A 24,272-nucleotide genomic window follows, 5' to 3' on the forward strand; every position below is an offset into this window, starting at 1 on the left:
TGGCCTGGGGCCCGCCGGTGACAGCGGGCCCCCAGCCCCTCGCCACGGCTGCTGACCAGGGCCCCGCCTTGACACCACGTGTCCGAGCCATTCCTCCAATACACAAGCTCGCAGCCAGGTCACCACCTCCTGGCCACACCATGCTCCCTTCTGTGGTCTCCCAGGACCAGGGTCACTCTGTTTGAAGCCCAGAACATTCTAGAACAGTGATGGCATGTGGGGCCAACTTCTCTGAGGACTTGGGTGTTGAGAACACACACGAGCTGCTGGTCAACAAGGGCCTTTGTGCAACCAGCAGGGTCTGTGTGGGCAGAGGAGGCCGTCAGGGGAGTCCCGATGGACCTTCCAGAATGGCAGTCCGTTCCCTGAAGCACACAGCAGGCCCAGCTGGCCAGGGTCCAGCCTCCTTGCAGGCAGGGAGGCCAGGCTGGGCAAGGGCCTGTGGGGCCTGGTGGGGCTGGATAGCCTGGCCTTGAAGGCGTCCACCCTGCCACAGGCACTCGCCTAGGCTGAGTACCGTCCTCCCCAAGTTCATGTCCACCAGAACCTCAGAATGTGACCTATGACCTTACAGAAATAGGGTCCCTGCTGTAACACCGTCTCCAGCCTCAAGAGGGCCAGGCTGGAGATTTAACAGAGCAGGCCCTGGACAGCCCTCTGCCTGCGTGGGGGCAGTAGCTGACAAGACCCCAGCTTCCTGGGGAGGTCACCCAGAGGCGTGTCCTATATCAACAGGTCCCAGCAAGCTGGGCCCTGTTCCTGCTGCCCGTGGTGGCCACCTGCTCACCAACGCCCCTCCGCAGCTTCTGCACCCCCACAGTGAGACCAGGGCACCTGAACCCTCATCTCAGGTCTTCTGCCGGGCACCCAGTGGAGACACCACCATTGATGAGAGTCACTATGAGCCCCCGATGTACCTGGGTGCTGTGCTCAACAGTCCCCCTCACAGGCTCCTCCCGGGGCCTCTACAACATGCCCCAGGGCTCCTGCAAAGACCCCCAGCCCAGATCCCCTTCCCCAGATCCCAGTGGTGCCCCAGGACACCCCCAGGGCATGACACCCCCAGGACAGGACACCCCCCAGCCATGCCCGAATCCTCAGCCCTCACAGCACTGGGAGGCAGCCAGCATCCACCCCGAGTGCCCCTCCCCCGGGGCAGACCCTCCCTCCAACCCTGTGGACGACGGAAGTTGTCCCCCACCCCACCTCCCACCCCCAGGGCTCCCTGTCCTCCTCCTACAACCTGAGGACCACTGGGTGCAGGTTCCACCAAGGAGCCCACAGGCGACAGCTCCAGGTGCAAGCTGCCCGCCAAGCCACGCCAACCACACAGCTGGGAGACGAAGAATTCCCACCTGACACCAAGCGTGGGGCTGGGTTCCTGGTCAGCAGGAGGTGATCCAAATGCTGGTTCCACTTCTGGGGCCCCAAACAAGCCTGCTGGCCCCCAATGTGAGAAGCAAAGATGCCTACTCTAGGGTGGGTGAAGGTGGGTGGGGGCGGACGGGCCTCCAGGTGTCAGCAACACCCTGCTTCTTGGTCTGGGAATGGCTCAGTGCTCCCTAGGAGCACGCGCTCCGTCCCCTCTCCCCGGGAGCACGCTCCCTGTCCCCTCTCTCGGGGAGCACAGACCCTTTCCACTCTCCCTGGGATCACACGCCCTGTCCACTCTTCTGATGACATGCCCCAAGTCAACAGAGAGGCCCCAGAGCACGCGGGCACAGGGCTGAGTCTCTGAGACTCCGGCAGCCGGGTATGTGCCCTGGAGGGGCCTGCAGGCCACACTGACCCTCTCAAAACTGCCACCCTTTCTCTCACTACGTTTTCCTGTCGACCCCATGCCTCCTACTTCTCAGAAAGGTTTGAAATGACTTACAATTAGAAATAAAGAGCACACACAAGATAAGAAATCAAGAACCTTGTGTCCTGGGCTGAAAAGTACCCTCCCCAAATTCACGTCTCCCCCAAACCTCAGAATGGGAGAAGCAGGATCTCTGAAGATGAACGTAGCTGTTGAAATGAGGTCACACTGGATCAGGGTTGCTCCTAAGTCCACTGGTCAGTGTCTGTACGAGGCCACACAGAGACCCAGACACGAAGGGGAGAAGCCCCGTGACAATAGAGCAGGGGGAGGGGTGTGTAGGCGTGGCCGTCGCCGGAGGCCACAAGAGGCAGGAAGAGTCCTCCTCCGCACCACCACCCGGAGGCCCCCCCGTCAGCACCTCGGGTTTGAACTCTGGCCCCAACGACTGCGAGAGAAAATACTACTGCGGTTTTAAGCCACCCGATTTGTGGCCTCTGTTCCTGCAGCCCCAGGAAACCACGCATGGTGTGGATGAGGGGGCCCTGGGGCCGCACATGGTACTCACTGGTGGTGCTCCCCGACATCTGGATGATACACTTGGACTCGCGGCTCATCTCCCGAGAGTTGAAGGGGCGGACGCGCACCGCCACCTTCACCGAGGCCCCGGCCATCTCTGCGGCCTCTGTGGGTCACTCCTAGCAGCGGTGGGAGCCCCAGTGAGCAGGGGAGACACCTTGGGGAGAAGGGAGACATGAGTTAGAAACAGTATCCAGAAAGGCAGGGCAGGCATTTCTGGCCATTGAACCCCCTCTAGTCCAGCCCCGGCGACACCCACTCGGATGACCAGTTCATGAGGAAGAGGGACGGAGTGGGCGGCTGTGCGTGAGAAAGGCCTCGCATTTTAGGGAAGACAGTCAATGGGATGAGAGGAGCCTGAGAAAGCGGCAGCCTGACAAGAAGCAGCTAATTCACTCCGGGACGGGAAAGACGGCAGGTGCCTCTGCAGTCACAGGCTGAGTGGGGCTGCCCAAGGCAACTTAGAGGAATGCACATGGGGGAGCCCCACATGAAGAAAAGATGGGGCCGGCCAGCTGAGGACCGGGCGAAAACCACCGAAAGGCAGGGCTTCACCGGCGGCTCGGGTGCAGGAGACTGCAGCTGCCAGGGCAGGAGACACGGGTTTGACCACTGGTCCAGGATCCCACACGGCAGAGCAACTAAGCCTCCGCACCACCTCCAGTGAGCTCACGTGCCCTAGAGCCTGTGCCCTGCAGAAAGAGAAGCCCGCACAACGCAGCTAGAGTGTAACCCTGCTCGCCACAACTAGAGAAAAGCCCACACAGCAACAGAGACACAGCACAACCAAAAATAAGTCAAGAAACATTTTTTTTTTTTGAAGGCAGGAGACCACAGGCAATGTTCTCGCCCACAGCCTCAGAGGGAACCAGCCTGCTGACCCCTTGGTCCGCGACATCCAGCCTCCAGACTCAGAGACAATACACTCCTGTTGTCTAAGCCCTCGGTCTGTGCTACTTTGTGACAGCAGCTGTTAGCTCCAGCAGAGCAATGAAGACCCTGAGACCCCCACCCCTACCAGTGAACTCCAGGACGTGCCCCCCCAACCCCACCACCACCACCCGGCAGGAGGCCAGGGGATACCCTCGGGGAGACTGAGGCTCTGCAGCCTGGAGCTCTGAGGACCAGCTGAGGGTGGATGTGAAGAGCCAGTGAGATGGCTGGCAGGGGTACCCCAGGCTCCCGCTCCTGCTGCGGGGCCTCTAGCGTGCTGGCCGCCAGAGAGACTGAGCAGGATCACACCCTCTAGTGAGACACACAGAGACTAAAACGAAGAGGGGGAGGACAATAGGAAGAGACGGAGCAGGAAAGTGTCAGTCGTGTCCGACTCTCCATGGGCCGCAGCCCGCCAGGCAAGGATACTGGAGCGGGTTGCCATTTCCTCCTCCAGGGGATCATCCCGACCCAGGGATGGAACTCAGGTCTCCTGCACTGCAGGCAGATTCTTTACCTTCTGAGCCACAAATGTTAAACGCTTTGTAATTCGCATCCTCAGAAAGAAAAGTCACTCATCCATGAGCAAGTGAAGGATACTATTGTTAAAAGAAACTTTGAATGAGTAAGAAAAAGTTCTTGGAAATTAAGAATATAAAAACAGAACCTTTAAAAGTAAACAAAAAGCTTGGAAATTAAGTAATTTTCCATGCTAGAAAGGAAATAAAATTTGAGGATCAATGAAAAGAAACTATTAAAGAAATAATTCAAGAAAACTTCCCAGCATTGCCAGTCATGAGTTTCCAAATTCAGAGGTCTACCTACCCCACCTGCTATAAAAGGTCATAAACCACAGCAAATGGTGAACTTTCAAGAGTTCCTGGCTAAAGGGAAGATTCCCGAGAGAAAGGCAGGCCACAGAGGAGGGAGACTCAGAATGGCACCATCATCTCATGGACACTGGAGGAAGAAACACTCTCGGATTGCTGAGAACAGTGGCAACATTCAGCCCAGAACTCTGAGTTCAGGCAAACCACAGCTGGGGGGAGGGTGAAAGGGAGACCCAGGAAGACTCTGGAAGGGGCGGGAACCTCTGCTCCACACATGAGGAAGACATGGGTGGCGTCCCAGCCAGAGGACGGTGAAGGGGTCCCAGGAGGGCCCTGGGGCTGCCTGGAGGAGGACCCCCCCGATCAGAGGGCAGGGGAGGGGACCCACCCAGGGGCAAGACTGCTGCAAGGCCGAAAGCTTGCAGAGAAGCGTCCATCCGAGGCTTTGATCAGAGATCAGTGATGAACCCACACATCAGCTGTCAGTTATTTCTGATAAAATCTTCTACAAGAAGGAAAATATAGGGACTTCCCTGATGGTCCAGAGGGAAAGAATCTACTTTCCAGTGCAGGGGATGAGGGTTTGATCCCTGGTCAGAGAACTAAGATCTCACACACCACATGGCAACTAAGCCCAAGCACCGCAACTAGAGGCTCTGTGAGCCCCAAGGAAAGATCCACATGATAAACAACAATCCACATACAGCAACCAAGACCCGACTCAGCCAGATAAATAAATATTAAAAAAAAAAAACACAGAAGCAGAGTGCACTCGAGCAGCAGGAGAGACTATTCACCAGTCCTGCTGTTGTAAACAACACACTACATTAATCAACACACAGAAAGCATGGCAGGAAGACGGGAGACAAGTGTCAAGTGCTGAGGTGTCGCTGATGGCGCGACGGTGCAGACAAGCTGACTGTCCCGGGGGGAGCTAAATGGTGCAGACAAACCAGGACACGGGGACTCCAGGGTCGGAGGCACGGGTGGGGCTGCTTCTCACAGAGACCCTCCCAGCCCCGATGGACCTCGATGCCACGTCTGCAATGTGTTACTTTGGTGATGTTTTAGGAACAAACAGAAGAGAAAACCCAGAAAAGAAACTCAGGCTTGGAGGCCCACAGTGAGACCCAGCTCGGGGTCTGTGCCTGAGGAAGGAGGGTGGGGAAGCAGCCAGTGTTGGTCGCCCCCTGGGTGTGAAGGTGAAGCTGGCCGTCACGTCCACTTGTGGGCCACACTCACACGGAGCAGGCAGTCCTGCTGGGGACGTGGGCCCCGGACAGCCTCCGAGCTAGGTCTGTGCCAGCTCAACAGGACTGACCTCCCTGGGCTGGAAGCCCACAGGAAGGAGGTGAGTGGATGGAGCAGCACCCGAGACTCAGATGAGGGCAGGCAAGAGGGGCTTAGTTTCCAGGCTGAAGAGGTGGGGACTCGGGCAGAAGCAAGGCCTCTATGCGGCAGAGGGGCCCACCTGATGCTCCATCCTTCCCATTTAGGAGGGTGGCCCCCGGACTCCCAGGAGGGGAACCCGGGGGCGGGCAGGACCTGGCGCATGGGGCACCTGCTTTCTCCCGTCCCTCCCCCTCCCAGAGGGCCCTGGAGATCCAGCAAGGACAAGTGAGCTCTGTCCAGTACGGCGGGCTGTGGCCCACTCCCCCACAGGCCACGGTCAGGGTGGAGTATGTCCAGGGGGAGCGGCCCGGGGCCCTGAAAGGCCAGGCAGTGCGAGGTGTGGTGAGGTGTCACCCCCAGTTCCAAAGCAGCAGCACACGGGGCTGAGTGTCCCTGTGGACAGCAGCCCAGTCACCGGCACGGGGCCAGCCAGTGACGCTGGGCACGCAGAGCTTCAGCCCCACCTGGCAGAAAGGCAAAATCCACGGGAACCAAGTGTGCCCCGAGCCCCGGCACAGCAGAGCTGTTTCATGTCCTCCTCCTCAAGCCCCAACAGTGCCCCTGTGCTGGGAGCCCCCGAGGGAGGCCAGTGCCCGGAGCTGCCCCCAGGCAGCCTCGGCAGCGCAGCAGGAAGAGGGTCGGGCAGCCCCGGGCCATCAGGACCACAGGGGGCCGGTCCTAGGGGGCTCAGCCCAGCCGGGAGCCTCCTTGTGACTCCTCCCCGGAGCCCAAGTCCAGCCACCAGCTCTCATGAGACCCAGCACACGCGTCCTCACCTGCGACAGGGGCAGTGACCAGCTAGGCTCTCTGCAAGTGAAAACACGACCCCCACGTGGCAGGGCCTTTAAGTCACCAACATGCCAAGGGCATTCACAGCAGGGTGTCCATGCACACCCTCCCCTGGGCTCCTGCCAGCGGCCACAACTTGGTGTGGTCTCCAAGCCAGTAGGAAAGGGGGCGATTTACTCAGCCAACCAAAAGGATGGGGTAGACTGCCCTAACCAACAGGACAGAAATCTGCACAATGCTGCCTGTCCTAACTCGGCCTGTCCTAACCCGTGTAGATCCTGGGTTGAGTCCTGAGGCCACGCCCAGGGTGGAATCACGTCACAGCGATTCGGTGCAGGCCTGGGGGCGGGGCCAGTCCCAGTCCTGCCTTTATCTCAGCTGTGTGACTCAGCCCCTGGGCCTCAGTTTACCCATCTGCACCATGATTGGGTTGAGGAGGTTGACGCTGAAGTGATCGGCTCTGGGGTCCCAGACCTCCAAGGAGAGTGACCTCCCCAGGGCTGCAGGGAGAGGCCGTGGCCAAGTTACTAGGAATAGGCCAAATGGGGAACAGCTTCCCTAATGGGAAAAAAAAAGGAGTAATATCTAGTTACCTTGCATGATTTTTCATGCATTATTAAAACAAAATGTAGATCACTTAGCACAAGGCCAGGCATATGGAAGGAATGAAATAGAAAGCTGGTAAAAATTTCCAGTAAGTAGAAGCTTTTCCTTCCCCGGGGCTGCAGGGCAGTGGCCGATGCTATTGCTGCTCCCCCATGGAGACTCAGGGCTGAGGAGGGGCTCCCAGGAAAGGGGAGGGGGCAGCGAACTGCTGGTCACAGCAATGGCCAGGAGCTCCAGGAAACAGGTAGCCCAGAGTTCTGGGGGTCCCTCCTCATCATTGTTGTTCAATTGTTCAGTTGCCGGGGCTCCCCTACTACTGTCTGAAATGAACTCGATGCCCGTTAAGTTCTGAGCCTCCTGTCACCAGAGGCATCCAAGTAGAGCGGAGGCCTGGGGTCTCTTTGAGACCCTCCCACACTGAGGGTCCAGGACACCTCCACTTCTGAAAAGATCTGCTTCAGCCTCCCCTGTACTCATCACCCTCTGGACGGTCTGACCAAAAGACCCCTTTCCAGGATGGGGGGGTGCTTCTGTGAACAGACCCAGGACCAAGGGCAGGAGGGGCTGCAGAGACCCAGGTGCCTCTGTCTCTACAGACAGGGGAGGGCATGGGCAGGGCTGGGGTCAATCCTGCGAACTCCCAGGGCCAGCTCCTCGGTGCCCCAGGACTCCCCAGGACAGGCTGGACAGGAGCAGGTCTGTCCTCTCAGGCGACAAAGCTCATCCAGGCTACAGGGAGACGAGAAAGTACCAGGCCAGCCAACAACCAAGGCCAAAAGCTCAGGACACGAGTGAAAGCCCAGGCGGTGGGGGCCAAATTCGGGGCTGGACCCATGCCAGCTCCACCCCGCAGCCCCTTCCAGCCACCTGCGCGCCTCCATCCACACACCACAGATGTGTTTTCAACACTCTTTCACCTTCTTACATCCATGAATGGCTATCCAGCATGGACTGGAGGGCGTACCTCTCTGAGAATGCATGTTGCCTTATGTGGGAAAATCTTCGCACTTTTGAAACCGAGAAAAGTCTTAGGACATTCTGGCTGGAGTGGGAAGAGTAGAACAATGTGGTGAATTCCTAGTGAGAATGCAAACTAGGAGGAGGATTCTAATGCACCTTCAGCAACAGGCCCCATGCCTTAAACGTAAAGGCTGGGTCCTGTGAATACGTCATCCCAAGTCCTGAAGCAGGTGATAATTAGAAACAAAGAAAATAGTTAGGAAAGATGTTCAATTTGAAATTGCAAAATTTTCAGTTCTCCCAGATTTAGCTATATTCATTCAGTGCAATTCCAATGAGCAAGATAGTCCAACAGGATTTTCAGTGAAGTTTGGCAAGAGTTGGGAAGCGAGTTTTGAAAAAGAAGAAGAAAGAGGGGAGCACACCCTACCAGCTATTATATTTACTCTAAAGCTGCAGTAGCTCCCAAAGCCTAGTGGTGATGTGAGAATGGAGGAAAGTGGAAAACATGAAGCTGGGCCACAGATACACACAAACAGACAAACCCAGATCCAGCAGTGATAAAGCAGTGTTGCAGGATGGGATAAGCTTGGTATTGGACAACTGGCTAAAGAGAGAAGAGCTAGATCTTAGTCTGGGAAAGCATTTACAAGAACACACAGGAGACTCTGCTCATGGCCCTGGGGGGAGACCGTGCACTGATACCAAACAGGAAAAACGAAGGAGGGCTTGCGCGTCTAGGTGGGGGAACGCTGGCGCTGGCGGAAGACGGCTTGCTCCCTCCTCCCCTCGACCATCCTGGCGTTCACAATGGGAGGAGCTGCACACGGGTTTTAAATCTCTTGAAGGAATCTAAGAGCTACAGAAGCCATGCGGACTGGCGGGCGGAGATTCCAGGGATGGGGCTGCTCTGAGGCAGGGGACGACTTCCCCAGCACATTCTCCCCCAGTGCTTTGCATTCTGGTCACAGGCACGAGGCTGGGAGTCCAGAGTCTTCCCACGCAGAGAGCCGTTGCTGAGGGATGGAGAACCTGCAGAGCTTTTTGGTCGAGAAAAACAACACTTAAGAGGCCAAGATCCCAGGAGAAAGAAGCAGAGACTTAAATGGAACAAATAGTCAGTCCTCCCCTTAAGACATTTGCCAAACTCCAAAGGCAGGAAGGGCGGAAGTTTGAAACTCAGGCAGAAAGCCTCTGGAAATCAAAGAGAATTCTCCCATGGTCTCAGGTGCCAAGGAGACAGAGGTCAGAATTCGGGTCCCCTGGGAGAAGGGGCCTCAGCAACCACGCCGTGACCTGATCTGAAAACCCTGGAAGGCAGAGCCTGTAAAAGCAGGGCACAAACACAGCTGGGGCTGTTGCTGTTGTTCAGTTGCTAACCTGTGTCCAACTCCATGAGGCCCGTGGACTGCTGTGCACCAGGCTTCCCTGTCTTCCACCACTTTCCGGAGCTTGCTCAAACTCACGTCCATTCAGTTGGTGATGCCATCCAACCATCTCATCCTCTGTTGTCCCCTTCTCCTCCTCTGTTGTCCCCTTCTCCTCCTGCCTTCAATCTTTCCCAGCATCAGGGTCTTTACAATGAGTCATTTCTTCACATCAGGTGGCCAGAGTATTGGCGCTTCAGTTCAGCAACAGTCCTTCCAATGAATATTCAGGTTTGATTTCCTTTAGGATTGACTGGTTTGATCTCTTTGCTGTCCAAGGGACTCTCAAGAGTCTTCTCCAGCACCACAATTTGAAAGCATCAGTTCTTCAGCACTCAACCTTCTTTATGGTCCAGCTCTCACACCCATACATGACTACTGGAAAAACCACAGTTTTGACTAGACGGACCTTTGTCAGCAAAGTAATGTCTCCACTTTTTTTTTTTGGTCTCTACTTTTTAATGTGCTGTCTAAGTTGGTCATAGCTTTTCTTTCAAGGAGCAAGCTTCTTTTAATTTCATGGCTGCAGTCACTATCCTCAGTGGTTTGGGAGCCCAAGAGAATAAAATCTGTCACTGTTTTCATGTTTTCTCCATCTATTTGCTACTAAGTGATGGGACTGGATGCCATGATCTTAGTTTCTTGAATGTTGAGTTTTAAGCCAGCTTTTTCACTCTCCTCTTTCACCCTCATCAAGAGGCTCTTTAGTTCCTCTTCACTTTCTGCCATTAGGGTAGTGTCATCTGCATATCTGAGGTTGTTGATGTTTCTCCTGGCAATCTTGATTTCAGTTTGTGATTCATCCAGCCTGGCATTTCCTGTGATGTACTCTGCATAGAAATTAAATAAGCAAGGTGACAATATACAGCCTGTCTTTGCATGAAATGTTCCCTTGGTATTTCCAATTTTCTTGAAGAGATCTCTAGTTTTTCCCATTCTATTGTTTTCCTCTATTTTTTATTTTTTTTAATTTTTTTGCACTGTTCACTTAAGAAGGCTTTCTTATCTCTCCTTGCTATTCTCTGGAATTCTGCATTCAGTTGGGTATATCTTTCCCTTTTCTCCTTTGCATTTGCTTCTCTTCTTTTCTCAAGTATTTGTAAGGCCTCCTCAGATAACATTTTGCATTCTTACATTTCTTTTTCTTTGGGATGGTTTTGGTCACTGCCTCCTGTACAATATTGCTAACCTCCGTCCATAGTTCTTCCTAGTTTACCTCTGGACGGCGTACTAAAAAGCAAAGACATCCCTTTGCTGACAAAGTTCCATGTAGCCAAAGCTATGTTTTTTTCCAGTAGTCATGCACAGATGTGAGAGCTGAACCAACCATAAAGAAGCTGAGCACCGAAGAATTGATGCTTTTGAATTGTGGTGCTGGAGAAGACCCTTGAGAGTCCCTTGGACTGCAAGGAGATCAAACCAATCAATCCTAAAGGAAATCAACCTTGAATATTCATTGGAAAGGACTGATGCTGAAGCTGAAGCTCCAATGTTTCAGCACCTGATGAGAGGAACTCACTCATTGGGAAAGACTCTGATGCTGGGAAAGATTGAAGGCAAAAGGAGAAGCGGGTGGCAGAGGATGAGATGGTTAGATTGCATCAACGACTCGATGGACATGAAGCTAGGCAAACTCTGGAGATGGTGGAGGACAGGGGAGCCTGGCATGCTGCAGTCCATGCGGTCACAAAGAGTCAGACACGACTTAATGACTGAACAACAATAGTTATTTCACTGGCATTTCAGGAGGGAGAGAAGATAAATTAGAAATGACAAACCAAACACTAAATTCTATTTATGTAACTTCTAAAACAGGCCAAAAATGAGCGGAATAAGAACACTATTTAGCAATACAGAGCTAAATAGAAACAGTAACAACAAAACAGCTAAAAGGAGTTGAAAGTGGTTGGGCATAGAGTGAAAACTGCTGATTTTCTAAATGAATCTTGTTGCTATATTTGACTCTTCTAAATGATGTTCATATTTAACCTAAAAATTATTTTTAAAATAATTATCAAGTGATTCAGGGAAAGTGGGAGAGACAGAAAGCTAGCTCACCTCAGTTGAAGTGCCGTGTGCATGAAAACAAAAATTGGTTTTGCTCATTAAGATTATTATTTCAAAACTGATGGGGGAAAAGGTGAATGAAAGACTTCCATTTCTGGCAGTACAATGGATGAGATGTCCTCCCATTAGAACTCACCATGAAATTTGGGATATATAACAAGCATCAGAATAAAAGAAGGGAATTCTTGAAAAGGGAAAGAAGGAAAGGAGCTGAAACGAAAGTGGGAAGCCCATTCCACCAGCCCACCCAGGAGGAAACTACACCAGAAATGCAGAGAAGTGGGTTTCACCTGCTGAGTGGGGGTGGGAGGCGTGACCTCAAAGACAGGCAGTCAGAAGTGGAACCAAGTGTCACAGAAATCTGGATCCTCTGGAAGTGGGGGAAAGCCACTGGCCATCAAAGGGACATAGGAATTAGTCTGAACGGCCCTCAGCTCCTTGTGGTGAGAAAGCCAATGCTTCTGAGAATCTGAGGCCACAGACCTGACCTCACACAGGTTTGGGTCTAAAATTCACAAAGTCCATATGATCAAGGAAGCCCAGGGTTGAGACATTAGCTCAGAGTAGCCTCAGGTGTTTGTACCCAAAGTATCTCACAAAAGCAGACACAAACCCTCCTTGAGAAGAGCTTCCTCGCCGAGGCTCCCCAATATTCCCAGAGACGAAGATCGGTTAAATGCGTGCTCATGGTGACACAGTACCCAACACCCGAGATGAAATTCACCATGGGAGTCGGGGAAATGTAAAGAAAACCTGAATTAGATCCTCAAGAACCTCAGATGTTGCAGTTGTCAGATTCGGATTACAAAATGAGTGCACTTAAAATAAATCAACAGAAACAAGCAGGAATGGAAAAGAATGCAGTAAAATATGGGGGCAAACCATGCAGAACTTTAAAAAATATAATCCTTTAAATTTTAAAGTTTAGCTGACATTAATCAGCAAATTAAATGGAGCTGAACAGGGAATTAATGAACTGGAAAATGTCAGGAAAAAAATTACCCAGAATGGTCCGAAAGAGACAAAATGATGAAACCAGAAAACCAAGGTTAGGGGCCATGCCACATGGAACAATTCATTAATTCATCATGGCAGGAGGTTTAATGCACCTCTCACTAACTGACAGACCAAGCAGACACATAATTAACAAGGATGGACACGATTTGAACAACATAACAATCATGAACTAATGAACACATGTGCTCTCTCTTGCCCTCAAAAATTAGAGAAACACATTCTTTTCTAAAACATAGGGAACATTTACAATATTTTACCATGCAGACGCTCTACCAAATGGATCATGTAATTTGAATACAATTAAATAAAAAAATCAATAAATGATCATTAAAGATCCATATGTTTAGAAATCTTTAAAAATAAACTTCTTTTTAAAAAATGTTTCTGGCCATGACACAAGACATGCCAGATCTTAGTTTACTGACCAGGAATCAAACCCACGCCTCCTGCAGTGGAAGCATCAAGTCTTAGCCAGTGAACCACCAGGGAAGTCCCAACATCCAAATAACCAACACACAAAAGAAAAAACCGCTGCAGAGTTACAAATAAACTCAGTCGTAAATGATCATGAAGACACTACCAGCAAAACTGACAGCACTGCCACACCCAGCCAGGAAGGAGTTATCAGGAGCATGCTCAACCTCCCACTGTAAACAACTAGCAAACTGGACAAAGCAGATGCAAATAACTGTTTTTAGACGTGGCAGAAGGGCACCGAGAGCATGGAAACACATGGGGATGAGCCGTACCGTTGCCAGATCTGCCCAGAGGCAATTTACAGACCTCAGGCACTGGCAGGGGGCACTTGAACAGCTCGGCAACTTTGATGAGTTGAGGAGATGAAGGTCAGAGTTTGGGTAGGTGGCAGCAGCTGGAATGGGTGGCTCAGAGTCTGGAAAGGAAAGCATTTGGTAACAGAGCTCCAGAAATCTGCTAGGGATTCACTTGTCTTACTACTGTTCTTGTTTAGTTGCTCAGTCCTTTGCTGAGTCGCTCATGACTCTTTGCGACCCATGGACTATAGCCTGCCAGGCTGTTCTGTCCATGGGATTTCCCAGGAAAGGGTTGCCATTTCCTTCTCCAGGGGATCTTTCCAACCCAGGGATTGAACCCACATCTCCTGCATTGGCAGGCATATTTATTACCGCTGAGCCACAAGGGAAACTTGTAGACAACTTAGTCCATGCCCATGTGGTCCAGGGAAAGAAGACTGAATAATTCCCACAGCTCAAAGTCAGCAGACATCTGTGCTTCCACCAGTCAGAATACAATTCTTTTGATCCCTCCATCCCAGATTCCCAGCCACTCAGCAGACCCCAAATAAATCAAGTTTATTGTGGGCTTAACTATCCCTGGAGTGACATCTACCCTAAAGTAATTCTAGAAAAGCTGAAAATCAGGCCTTGAAGGATCAAATAAGTCTTCAAACAATTTAACTGCCTAACAAAACAAAGCCAACATTCTTCATAGAAGAAAGCATAACTCAGATGCTCCACAATGTAGAAATGGCTCAAATTCAATTTTTAAAATGACTACACATGTGCCAAGTTGCAGGAGATGACTACACACACCAAGATGCAGGAGAAGATGATCTATAACTAGGAGAAAAATTCAGTAGGAACTTGAATTTTCCTATAACCAGTAAAGTTAAAATTCTAACCACCAAAAGAAAATCAGAAGACTCAGATACTTTTATAAGGGAGTTCTCCCATACATACCAAAAAACCCAGATATTTCCAATCTTATACAAACTATGTAAGAGAATAAGAAAAAAAGAGGGAAACAGAAGGAGAAAGATTATATCTCAAACTCATTCACTGAAGCTAAAATGACCTTGGTATCAAATCAGATAAAGAAAATTTGAGAAATTAAGATTTAGACCAATGTCCCTGATGAACATAATATATAAAAGTTCAAAATCTAGCAAGAAAGTCAAACAGAAAATAAAAAGGATAATGTGATAGGTTTATTTCAGGAATACCAGTATGGTGCTATAATGGCTTAACATTAGGATAGCTATTAATAAAATTCACCACATGTCAGCTTAAAGGGAAAAATAGGTCAAGTGAAGTTCTCCATAGATACTGAAGAAGCACTCAGTAATTTTCAAAACCCATTTATGAAAAAACTCTTGGCAGTGTGAGGATAAAAGAAAACTTTAATCCTATAATGCGTGAGTGCTAAGTCGCTTCAGTTGTGTTTGACTATGCGACCCCATGGACTGTAGCCCACCAGGCTCCTCTGTCCAAGGGATTCTCCAGGTAAGAATATTGGAGTGGGTTGCCATGCCCTCCTCCAGGGGATCTTCCTGACCCAGGGATTGAACTTGGGTCTCCTGCACTGGCAGGTGGGTTCTTTACCACTGAGCCGCTGGGGAAGCCAATCTCATAATACATACCTACTAAAAATCTACCCAAATACCATACTTAACCCTGAAATACTGGGGACATTTTCTTTACAAGTTCAGGATACCTACTATCACCACATTTGTTTAACATTGTAGCAGAGGTTCTTGCCAAAGTGATAAGGCAGGAAGACAGAATAACAGTGGCAGAAGATGGGCTAGAACAGAATAAAACAAACTGTCATTATATGCAGACCATCTGCTTATCTACACCGAAATCAAGAGGATCCATAGAAAAATTATTTGAATTAGTGGGAAGGGTCAGCAAAATTACTAGGAACCAATCATGTTGGTATGCACTAGAGACAAAGAGTTTAAAAAGTATTTTTTAAGGTACCATTTAAAGAAGAACCAAAAGTACAAAGTACATTTATGGGAATAAATGTAACAAAGGACACATCATATAGTATAGAAAATCTAAATAAGTGAAGAACTATAATCTGTTCATAAAAAAGAAATTTCAATATCTTAAAAATGTGTTCTTTTCACCCAAATGAATCAAAACATTCAGATGTAACTTCAAACAAAATCAGGTGAGTTTTGTGTATGTGTGAAACTGGACAGATTGCTTCTAAGAATTTCTAAATAGTAAGATACTACAAATACCAATAACAAGCTTGAAGAAACGCAGAAGGCAGAGAGCAACAGGTCCCACTGATAACAAGACTTAATATAAAACTGAATAATTAACACAAGGTGGTTGGGACAAGTAAGTCACCACAACTGTAACAGAAGGGACACCAGAAACAGACCTGTATGCACAGCCTTCTAACATCAGATAAAGGAGGCTTTGCAGGCTGATGAGAAGAGAAAGGGGCGCCGAGAAAACTGGTGTCATGGACTGAATGCCTGTGTCCCCCAAAAGTCCTATGTCGAAACCCTACCCTCCAGGGTGACAGCATTAGGAGGCAGGGTACTTGGGAACCTCGTGACCTTAGAAAGTTCCAGGGGGACTTGCTTCCTGTCTCTGCTCTCAGCCCTGTGAACACAGAGTCAGCCATCTGCAGCCCAGAAGAGGGCTCCCCCCAGAACCTGGCCAGGCTGCACCCTGACTGCGCTGGTGCCCTGATCCTGGACTCCCAGCCTCAGAACTGTGAGCAAGTAGATTCTGCGGTTTGTAAGCCCCCAGTCTGTGCTGCTGTTCTGTTATCGCAGCCTGGAGAGACTAAGACAATGGGCCAGTCATACGGAAAAACACACAATGAGATCCCCTTTTATACCCGAACAGATTCCACGTGGACTGAAGATCTAAATGTGAATAATACAGTTTCGGAAGAAAACGAAAAGCCTTCTCTCCCTGCTCGCCTTTAAGAAGGATTTCTAAGCCCACGGAAGATGCCAAAAGGAAAAGTCCAGGCATCAAGATACCATTAAAAGGAGAAGAGAAGTCCACCCACCCAGCCATACGATCAACAAGGACTCACGAGCAGGACATGCAGAGAACAGACAAAGTCAAAGAAAAGAGACACAAAAGGAAAAAATGGGCAAAAAGATATGAACAGGCAAGATACTTATCTTGCCTTACAGGACAAGACACTCAACCACAACAGTAATTAAGAAAGTGTTGTTTAAAACCACACCTATCAGGTCAACATTAAAACGTCTGCAACCCCAGCTGTTGTGAGGATAGAACAATAGGAACTTAGGGATCATGGGGGAAAGGTTTGTTGGTGTAACCACTTTCAGAACAACACGGCAATTTCTAGTAAGGCTGCAACCCTGTGGCCAGCAGCTGCACAACTGGAGATGGTGTGCACAAGCCCAGGAGGCGGGAGGGAGGGAGCAGAGGCACCTAATTGTCCCCGGAAGGAGACCACTCAGTCACACAGGAGCGCTGTCCAGACGTGAAAGTGGATGAAGTGTCCTGGGGAATCCGACAACTCGATTCAGAGGGGAGCAGACAAATGCGCACAGGGAGGTCAGCCCACAGAGCCTCACGCCCTGGCACACTGCTGAGAGCAGGGGAAACAATGGAGCTCCGAGAATGCTGACACCGAATTCAGGGCGGTGGGGATGCCCCAAGTCAGGCGTCCAACCGACTGATGCTGAGGCCTCGCATGAAGCCCCAGCATGTCAGCGCTGGGGACGGAGCCCTGCCCACCTCTGTGGGCCCGTCTGCAGGGCGGCTAGGACAAGCCCTCCTTCTCCCCCCGTGAGGATTAGGGGTGTGGGCCTCTGCGGCACAGCAGTGGGGAGACCCTCACCCCCCTCCCTGCCCCCACCCACAGAGGCCCTGGCCGCCAACACCTGGGGCGACAGTGGCGGGCTCTCCTCTGCAGAAACAGAAGCAAACACCCAGGAAGCTCGAGGCCCTCCATGGGGGTGCAGCCCTCCAGATTCTGGCACTGGGGGCACAGCCTGGCTCTCAGCTGCCTCCCCTTCACCTAAAGCAAACCTGCTAGTGGCACCCCCACTCCCCCCGCAAGACGGTCGGACACATCCACTCCCCAACAAGGCCCCTAAAATGAATGGACCAAGGCCTTTCACGTGCATGAGGGGAATAACAGCTTCAGCATAAAATAAACCAGCAGAAAATGGGCCCTGTGAGAAAGAAAAAACAACCTAACAAACAAAAAACCTCTCTAAACTTACTCATAATGTTTTGAGAAGACACTGCATTTTCAAAACAATAGGATGCTATGAAATGGGAGCGCACAGAGACAAGGAAGATGGTGCTGTTAGTGATAAACACTGTAAATGCTAAAACACAAAATTCCCCCAGAGAACTCCAAAATGAAGTCCAAAAAATGTCCAGAAAATAGGTCATAAAACACAGAGACAGAATGAGAGAAAAGACCAGACCACCGAAGACCAATGCATGAATTCAAGGAAGAAAACAGAAAAAATGAAAGGGGAGAAATGTGAACAGACAGAAGAATAAAGCCTGTCTTCCACTGAAAGGCCCCACTGAACACCAATAAACACAAAAACCCACACCAAACCCATCCACATGGCTGGTCAGGAATCCACAGATGAAGAGAGGATGTGAAGAGATCCAGGGAGAGAAGTCGAGTTGCTGACAAAGACTTCTCTTGAGTGACTGGATGCAGGTGACAATGACAAAGCATGAGTTACTGACAAGAAGGGCCCCAGACGGAGCAGCAACCCAGTGTAAGGACACAGTGAAGATGCTCTCAGGCAGCCAAGGACTCACCACCCTTTTTAGGAAGTCACACAAGGATGTGCTCCAGCAAAAGCAATACAGGAAGCCAAGAAAGCAGCCACTCTGGGGCCCATCAAATAGAGACTCCAGCCCAGGGGATGCAGAGAACAGCAGGAAAGAGGCGGTTTCCGGGGCGAGGATGCCAGGAAAAAGGGCACTCAGCAGAAGAGAGGGAGTGACTGAGAAGCTGGGGGAGGGAGAGGACAAAGGAAATGCATTCAGTAACTAGGGAGAGCTGAGCTCTGCCCTGATGTGGGCCTGGCCCCACATCACCACTCAGCCTGGAGCTGCTGCCCTCCTGGGCAGCAGGGCCTTGGCCAGGGTACAGCCCTGGCCCCAGAAGCAGGTGGACGTGAGGACGGTGACATGAGCTGCTGAGAAACCCCGTGCTCCAGCCCAACGGCCCCCCAGAAGCATGGCCCCCACTGACCCACAGATCTTGGGCCTCAATGGTTGAGCCCTGCCCCTCACCCTCCTGGCTTGAGCTAATGACAGATGGAGAAGGGAGCTGAGGCCCCCTGAGCGTTACTGGCAGGGCTGGACTGGAGGGGGGCACAGGACTCCTGACACCCTGCGCACCATCACCCCCTCCCAGGACAGGACAAGGGCTGGGTGGGGCGGGGGGCTGCAGGGGGCTGGGCCTGGGCAATGCTCCACCCCCCCACCCCACCCCCGCACCCGTCCTGGAGCAGCGTCTCAGGACCACAGGCCAGCCCAAAGGGGAGGCACACAGACACACAGACCACCCCCACCACCCACAGAGCGGTGGCCGCTGCCCGGGCCCACAGGAAATGGATCCCCTGGCTGCAGCACCTGGCCCAGCTGCTGGTGAGGCTCTGTGCTGGCACCACGCTGGCTCGGGGCAGGTGGCACTAAAAGAGCCCCGTCTTTGGAGTCAGAGGCAGATGGAGTGGGGTCCCAGGTCCTCTGCGACAGGTCACTGGCCTTCCCAGGAGCCTCAGCCTCCAAATCTGGAAAATGGGGGCCACGCTGCCTGCCCGTCTGGGCGTTAGGAGCACAGGACGAGGGGGCACGTGGGGGTGTACAGTGCAGTCCGCGCCCCATCCGCGCTCACATCCTCCTCCCTGGTCCGTGTGACCTACTCACAGGGGCTGGGGTGGCCCTCCTGGTGCTTACCACAGGCTTTAGGGGGCTGGAGCCCGGGAGCGGGGCAGCGGGGGGAGCCGGTGTGGGTGTGGAGGCTCCTGGGAGAAAGAGGACCAGGGAGGCACGAGCCGGGTACAGGCTACAGTCTGCGCGTGTGCGAGTGTGTGTGAGGATGCGTGTGAGTGTGTGCGCGGGAGAGGGTGTGTGTGTGTGAGTGTGTGTGAGAGGGTTTGTATGTATGAGTGTGTGAGGGAGAGTGTGAGTGTGGAGTGTGTGTGCCAGAGTATGTGTGTGAGTGGGGTGTGTGTCAGAGTGTGTGTAAGACGGTGTGTGTGTGTGGGCACACAAGTGTGTGTGTGTGAAGTGTGTGTGTCAGAGTGTGAGTGTGAATGTGTACGTGTGAGGGGGTGGTTCTGTCAGAGAGAATGTATGTGTGGGGGAATGTGTGTGTACGTGACTGTTTGTGTGAGAGAGAATGTGAGTGTGGAAGGGAGTGTGTGTGTGTGAGTGTGAGACTATGTGTGTATGTTTGAGTATATGTGTGAGGGGGTGTTTGTGTGAGAGAATGTGAGTGTGGAAGGGAGTGTGTGTGAGTGTGAGACTATGTGTGTATGTTTGAGTATATGTGTGAGGGGGTGTTTGTGTGAGAGAATGTGAGTGTGAGAGTGTATGTGTGGAAGAGAGTGTGTGTGTGTGACCGTGTGAAAATGACTGTGCGTGTGTCTCCGGGTAGCTCTCCAGTCTGCCCAACAGCGATGCGGAGCAGAGTGACGAGTGACAAGACGCTGCCTGGCGCCCGGCCCCTGTGCCCCCCGCAGACCCGCAGGAGCCCTGACGGCCGTGGAGCAGCAGGGGTGCCGCCCCGCCCACCGGCGCCCTGTGGGGGCGGGGCGTGAGGCGGCGGGGCGGGGCGTGAGGCGGGGCGGGGGGGCGTGAGGCGGCGGGGCGGGGCGTGAGGCGGCGGGGCGGGGCGGGGCTCGGCCCAGAGCTGAGCCGGGATTAGGAGAGTAAATCCCAGGGATAGAGAGGAGCGGACGGTGTGTCCCGCTCCGTCCGGTGGCACCTACGAGGCTGCCAGGGGGCCCGGCAACGGTGGGGAGCCAGCTCGGGTGGTGTGGGTCAGGGAGCCAAAGCCCGCAGTGGGGCTGGGGAAAACGCAGAGGGCTCAGGAGGCTCAGTCTCCGCTGACCGCTGACCTTGAGTGTGCCCTCCCCCCTCCAGTGTCTCCAACTCGGCGACCCCTTCACCGAGGCCCTGAGGCTCTAGGCCGGTGGCGCTGGGGGAGCCTGAGGTCAACCCTGGACCAGAAGCCAGGGTCCTGGCGGTGCTCCGGAGTTAAAACGCAAACCTGCTAGAGCAGGTGGGGCAGGAAGCATGCGCCTGCCAGCCACCCCATCTGCCATCTCACCGCCCCCCATCCTGGGCTGCATCTGCGGACAATGCCAGGTGGGAAGGGCCCCATCAGCGAAGGGGACAGGCCCAGCGGCCTGTGTCCCTGGGCACCTCAGCCGCGCGGAGAGCTTGGAGGAGGGCATGGCCGTCAGAGCTCCTGGAGCGGCACCTGGTTGCGGTCGGGGAGACGGTGCAGGTGGCACGTCGGGTGGGGGTGGGGAGCCCGGGCCTTTGGGCTAAGAACACTGAGTGGAGAGCTCTCTAGGGAGCAGCTGGGGTTGGGCCCCGGGGAGACCCCAGCCAGCCGCTCTCCTTCCCAGGGGAGGCGGCCCAGGCCCTTCCAGGCTGGGGAGGCTCTCAGGCCTGAAGGACTGGTCAGTCAGTCCTAAAGGCCAGGGTGGGGTTCCCGGTCCCCTGACAGCAGGACCCGCGCCCTGCTCACCCACCTCGGCTGGCCTATTTGAGCTGAAGGGACCTGCTCCTGAGGCTGGGCACCCCCATCTCCACCTCCCACACAGGTCTGTCCCCCATTCCTGGTCCCTCCCCCAAGCCCATCCCACCTCCGCAGGGCCCACTTCCCTGCTCTGCTTCCAAAGGATGCGGTCAGCCCTGGGTCAGCATTGGTGACACCCAGGGGCTGAAGGGGGCCCTGGGGCCCCTCTGCCAGGTGTGATTCCCAGATTGGCCGCGCACCAGCCTCCACCTGGCTGTGTGTGGCCGGCCCGCGGGAGGACGCAGGAGGGCAAGTCTGTGGGCCACTCCAGCGGGGGTGAGCGGAAGGGAGGACACGCAGGAGGGGCAGAGCCCGTGGCGGGCACCCGCAAGCCCTCCTCAGGACCCTGACTCCACACCGGACGCTCTGTCTCCCTGTGGACCACACCCCGCGGACAGCTCTCCACCCCCCTCAGCTCCAGGCCCAGCACCTGATGAACTCCGAGACCCCGCCTTGGCTGGGACCCGGCCCCCTCAGCAGCCTTCACAGCCCGGGAAACGGACTGTCCCCGTTCACTCCATCTCCGGCTCCCAGTCAGTGGCCTCTTTGCAACGGTCAGCCCCAGAAGGTTCCTGAGCCTTGACCGCAGTCGAGTGCAGACCTGAGACCTGACCCGGCCCGCAGCATCCTCCACCCTACAATGCTGACGCTGCAGGCGCCGCCCCCGCCCCACTCCCGACCCCCGCGCCCCGCGGCCTCAGCCGGGGCGGGTGGCCAACCACACCTGCAAAATGGCCGCCGCAGGTACGGCCCCCGCCCCCACTCCAGACCCCAGCGGCTCGCTCAGGGGGATGGGCACGCGTTCCGGGAAAGGCCCCCCTTACAGCCCGAGAGCTGGGGGCGGGGCGGGGGCGGAGGCGGCGGTGCTGCAGAAGCGCGCGGGGCGTCGCGCCGACTCCCCGGGGTTAGGACGCAGACGGCCCTGCGCGCACGGGCCTCCCCGCAGCCGCCGGGGCCAGCCAGCCCTTTGCGCTAACGGGCTTTTACCAGAGAAACGCTGGCATCCCCGGGAGGGGCGGCCGCCTGGGGCGGGGTCCGCGGGTCTCGGCGGGAGAGCCCCCATCCCCGGGAACGTGGGCGCGCTTCGCGCCCGCGCCCGACGGGCCCCATGACTCGGCATTCCCTCCTTCCCTCCCCCTTCCTGCCCTGCGGCCCGCGGTCCCCCCGCCCACCCAGCGCCGGCAGACGGCGGACCCTCCTTCCCCGCCGGGATGCAGTCCCGGCCCCTCCCCGAGCCCGAGAGATGCCTGCTGGGTTTGCGGGAGAACTAGGGCGGGAGGCGGCTTAAAGGACAAGCCAAAGGGGCTGCGCGGCGGCGCCCCTGTCACCCGAGCCCCGGCGCCCGGAGAGCGCCTCCAGCTGAGACGTCGCGGCCCCGCAGCCCCCTCCCCTCCTGCCGCCGGGCCACACCTGTTACTGGGGCGCCGCCTGCGTGGAAGCAAGCCGTGTCCGCAGGCGGGCCCTCCCAAACCGTGGGGCTTTCTGGAAGGGAGAAGGGGTCTCGAGAGAAGGACGCGACCTGGGCTGGGCTCTGGGCAGTCCCGGCGACGCGCACCAAGCCGGCAGCCAGCCCTCCCACCGCAGCCCCCGCCGGTTTTGCTCTCAGCTCCAGCATCCGCCCTCCCCCACCCCGGGGACCAGGGCCCCTGCCTGCGCCCCGCCGCCGGGGACACCCTCCCCTCTGGCCGGGCCGCGCCAGCCGCGCCCCCTCCCGGGTGCCCCTTCCGCCTTTCTCTTCTTTGCTCCATCCCTCCCCTCCCCCGCCTGTGCAGCCCCAGTCCGGGCTGCATCCCGGGTGTCGGCTCCAGCCCGGGCGAGTGGAAGATCGCGGAAACGAGGAGGGTTTATCGAGATGCTGCCAGCTGCCTGCGTCCTCCCCGCAGCGACCCCGCCTGCGCCAAACCAGCGTCCCCCTGCAGCCGGGGCCGCAACCAAAGGGCCTCTCCAGAGGGCCGTGCCTCGCTGCGCAAGAAGGGCGGACACCCCTGAATTTGCCCCATTGTTCTCCGCAGGGACGGGGGAGGGCCGGGGGAAGTGAAGGGGCCGCGCCAAGGGATCCGGGCGCGAGCTCCCCGCCCGGGGAGCGCTGGACGCAGGTGCGGGATGCGGCCCCGGAGGCCCGGCGAGCCGCGGCCCTACCTCTCCGGCGTCACTGGCGGCGGCGGCGCGGCATGAGCATCGGCAGGGGCGCGGGTCTCGAGCGAGCGCAGAGCGGCTGCTGCTCCCCGGCTGCGCTGGGCGCTCTGACGGCGGCACCGCGTGACGGCTGCGGGCCCCCGGCCCGGCCCGCCCCGCGCCCCTCCCGCCGCGTTGGTTGGCTGCGCGCGGCGCCCGAGCCCCAGCCGCCAGCTGGTTTGTCGCGCGGGGAGAGGGACGGGCGTCGCGGCCGCCGCGGGGCCGGAGGGGGCTGGGGCCGGAGGGGGCTGGGGCCTGGGTGTGACATCACCGCTGACGGGCGGTGCCCTGGTGGGGAGGTGGGGGCCCGGCAGCGCAGTCGGGACGCGCCGCCCCCTCCTCTAGCGCAACCCCAGCTCACTGGGCAACCCCGAGTCCCCGCGACCACCCACCTGCATTTGCCCGCGTACCCAGAGCGCCTGGCCCTCCCCAGCTCGGAGCCCTTTCGCGTGAAACCACTAAATCCCCACCTGCCCCACCCGCGATGCCGGCAGCACAAACGCGTCGATGCAGAGAGAAGAATTCGGGTGGGCTCCTCGCTCGGGGAGGGGGCGTGGGCGTGTAAGGGGTGTGGGGACACGGACTCCGAGGTGTAACAGGTGGGTTTTTCGATCGCTCCTGGCATTTGGCCAGAGCATCGCAGACAGCCCTTAGCGCGGGGATGATGCAACCGGCCGGCCAGCGGGCCTGCCGCCTCTCCTCCCGGCATGCCTCGGGGGGAGACCCCCACCATCCTCTCGCCCCCACGCCCCGGTCCCCACACCCTGTTTCTCCAGCTCAGCTCCCTGAGACCAAGTCACTGGCGGCCCTCGGTCCACACCGGCAAACCCCAGCCTTCGTCAGCCCCCCAGCCGGAAAGCAGGTCACCAGGGACGGCTGGCATCTCTGCGTGCCACCGACCTCCATCCGCAGCCCCACCGCTGGGCAGTTTTGACAAAGCCTCCGGCCAGCTCACCCACCGGAACTGCAGTGACGTCATGCCGCCCCTGCCCACGCAGCCCCTGGCGCCTGCACCCTTCATCCCCAGGGCCAAGCCTCTGCGGCGTCCAGCAGGTGCCAGGCGCTACCCCAAGGGTTTGCTCGGTTAACTATTTAATCCTCACCCGGCGTGTAAGTGAAATCCTTCACCTCCACATG

General features: G+C 55.3%; 1 protein-coding gene across 16 annotated transcripts in view; it reads right to left on the reverse strand.

Annotated features, from left to right (window-relative positions):
* KIF1A (kinesin family member 1A) overlaps nucleotides 1-24,055 on the reverse strand; it is an 87,233-nt gene extending 63,178 nt beyond the window's left edge. For 9 of the 16 annotated variants that reach the window (XM_070463634.1, XM_070463630.1, XM_070463629.1 and 6 more), the window contains exons 1-2: nucleotides 23,100-23,296; nucleotides 2,370-2,537 (exon numbers count right to left, since the gene is read on the reverse strand). In XM_070463634.1, coding sequence (XP_070319735.1) covers nucleotides 2,370-2,475 — 106 coding nt within the window. In that variant the 5' untranslated portion in view covers nucleotides 2,476-2,537; nucleotides 23,100-23,296. Of the gene's footprint in view, nucleotides 1-2,369; nucleotides 2,538-23,099; nucleotides 23,298-24,035 lie in introns of those variants that run through there. The other 7 variants (XM_070463639.1, XM_070463638.1, XM_070463637.1 and 4 more) reach the window with 3 other exon arrangements.
* Between the last annotated feature and the right edge of the window lie 217 nt (nucleotides 24,056-24,272).

Source organism: Odocoileus virginianus, unplaced genomic scaffold, assembly GCF_023699985.2.
Source record: "Odocoileus virginianus isolate 20LAN1187 ecotype Illinois unplaced genomic scaffold, Ovbor_1.2 Unplaced_Contig_5, whole genome shotgun sequence".
Classification (NCBI taxonomy): domain Eukaryota; kingdom Metazoa; phylum Chordata; class Mammalia; order Artiodactyla; family Cervidae; genus Odocoileus; species Odocoileus virginianus.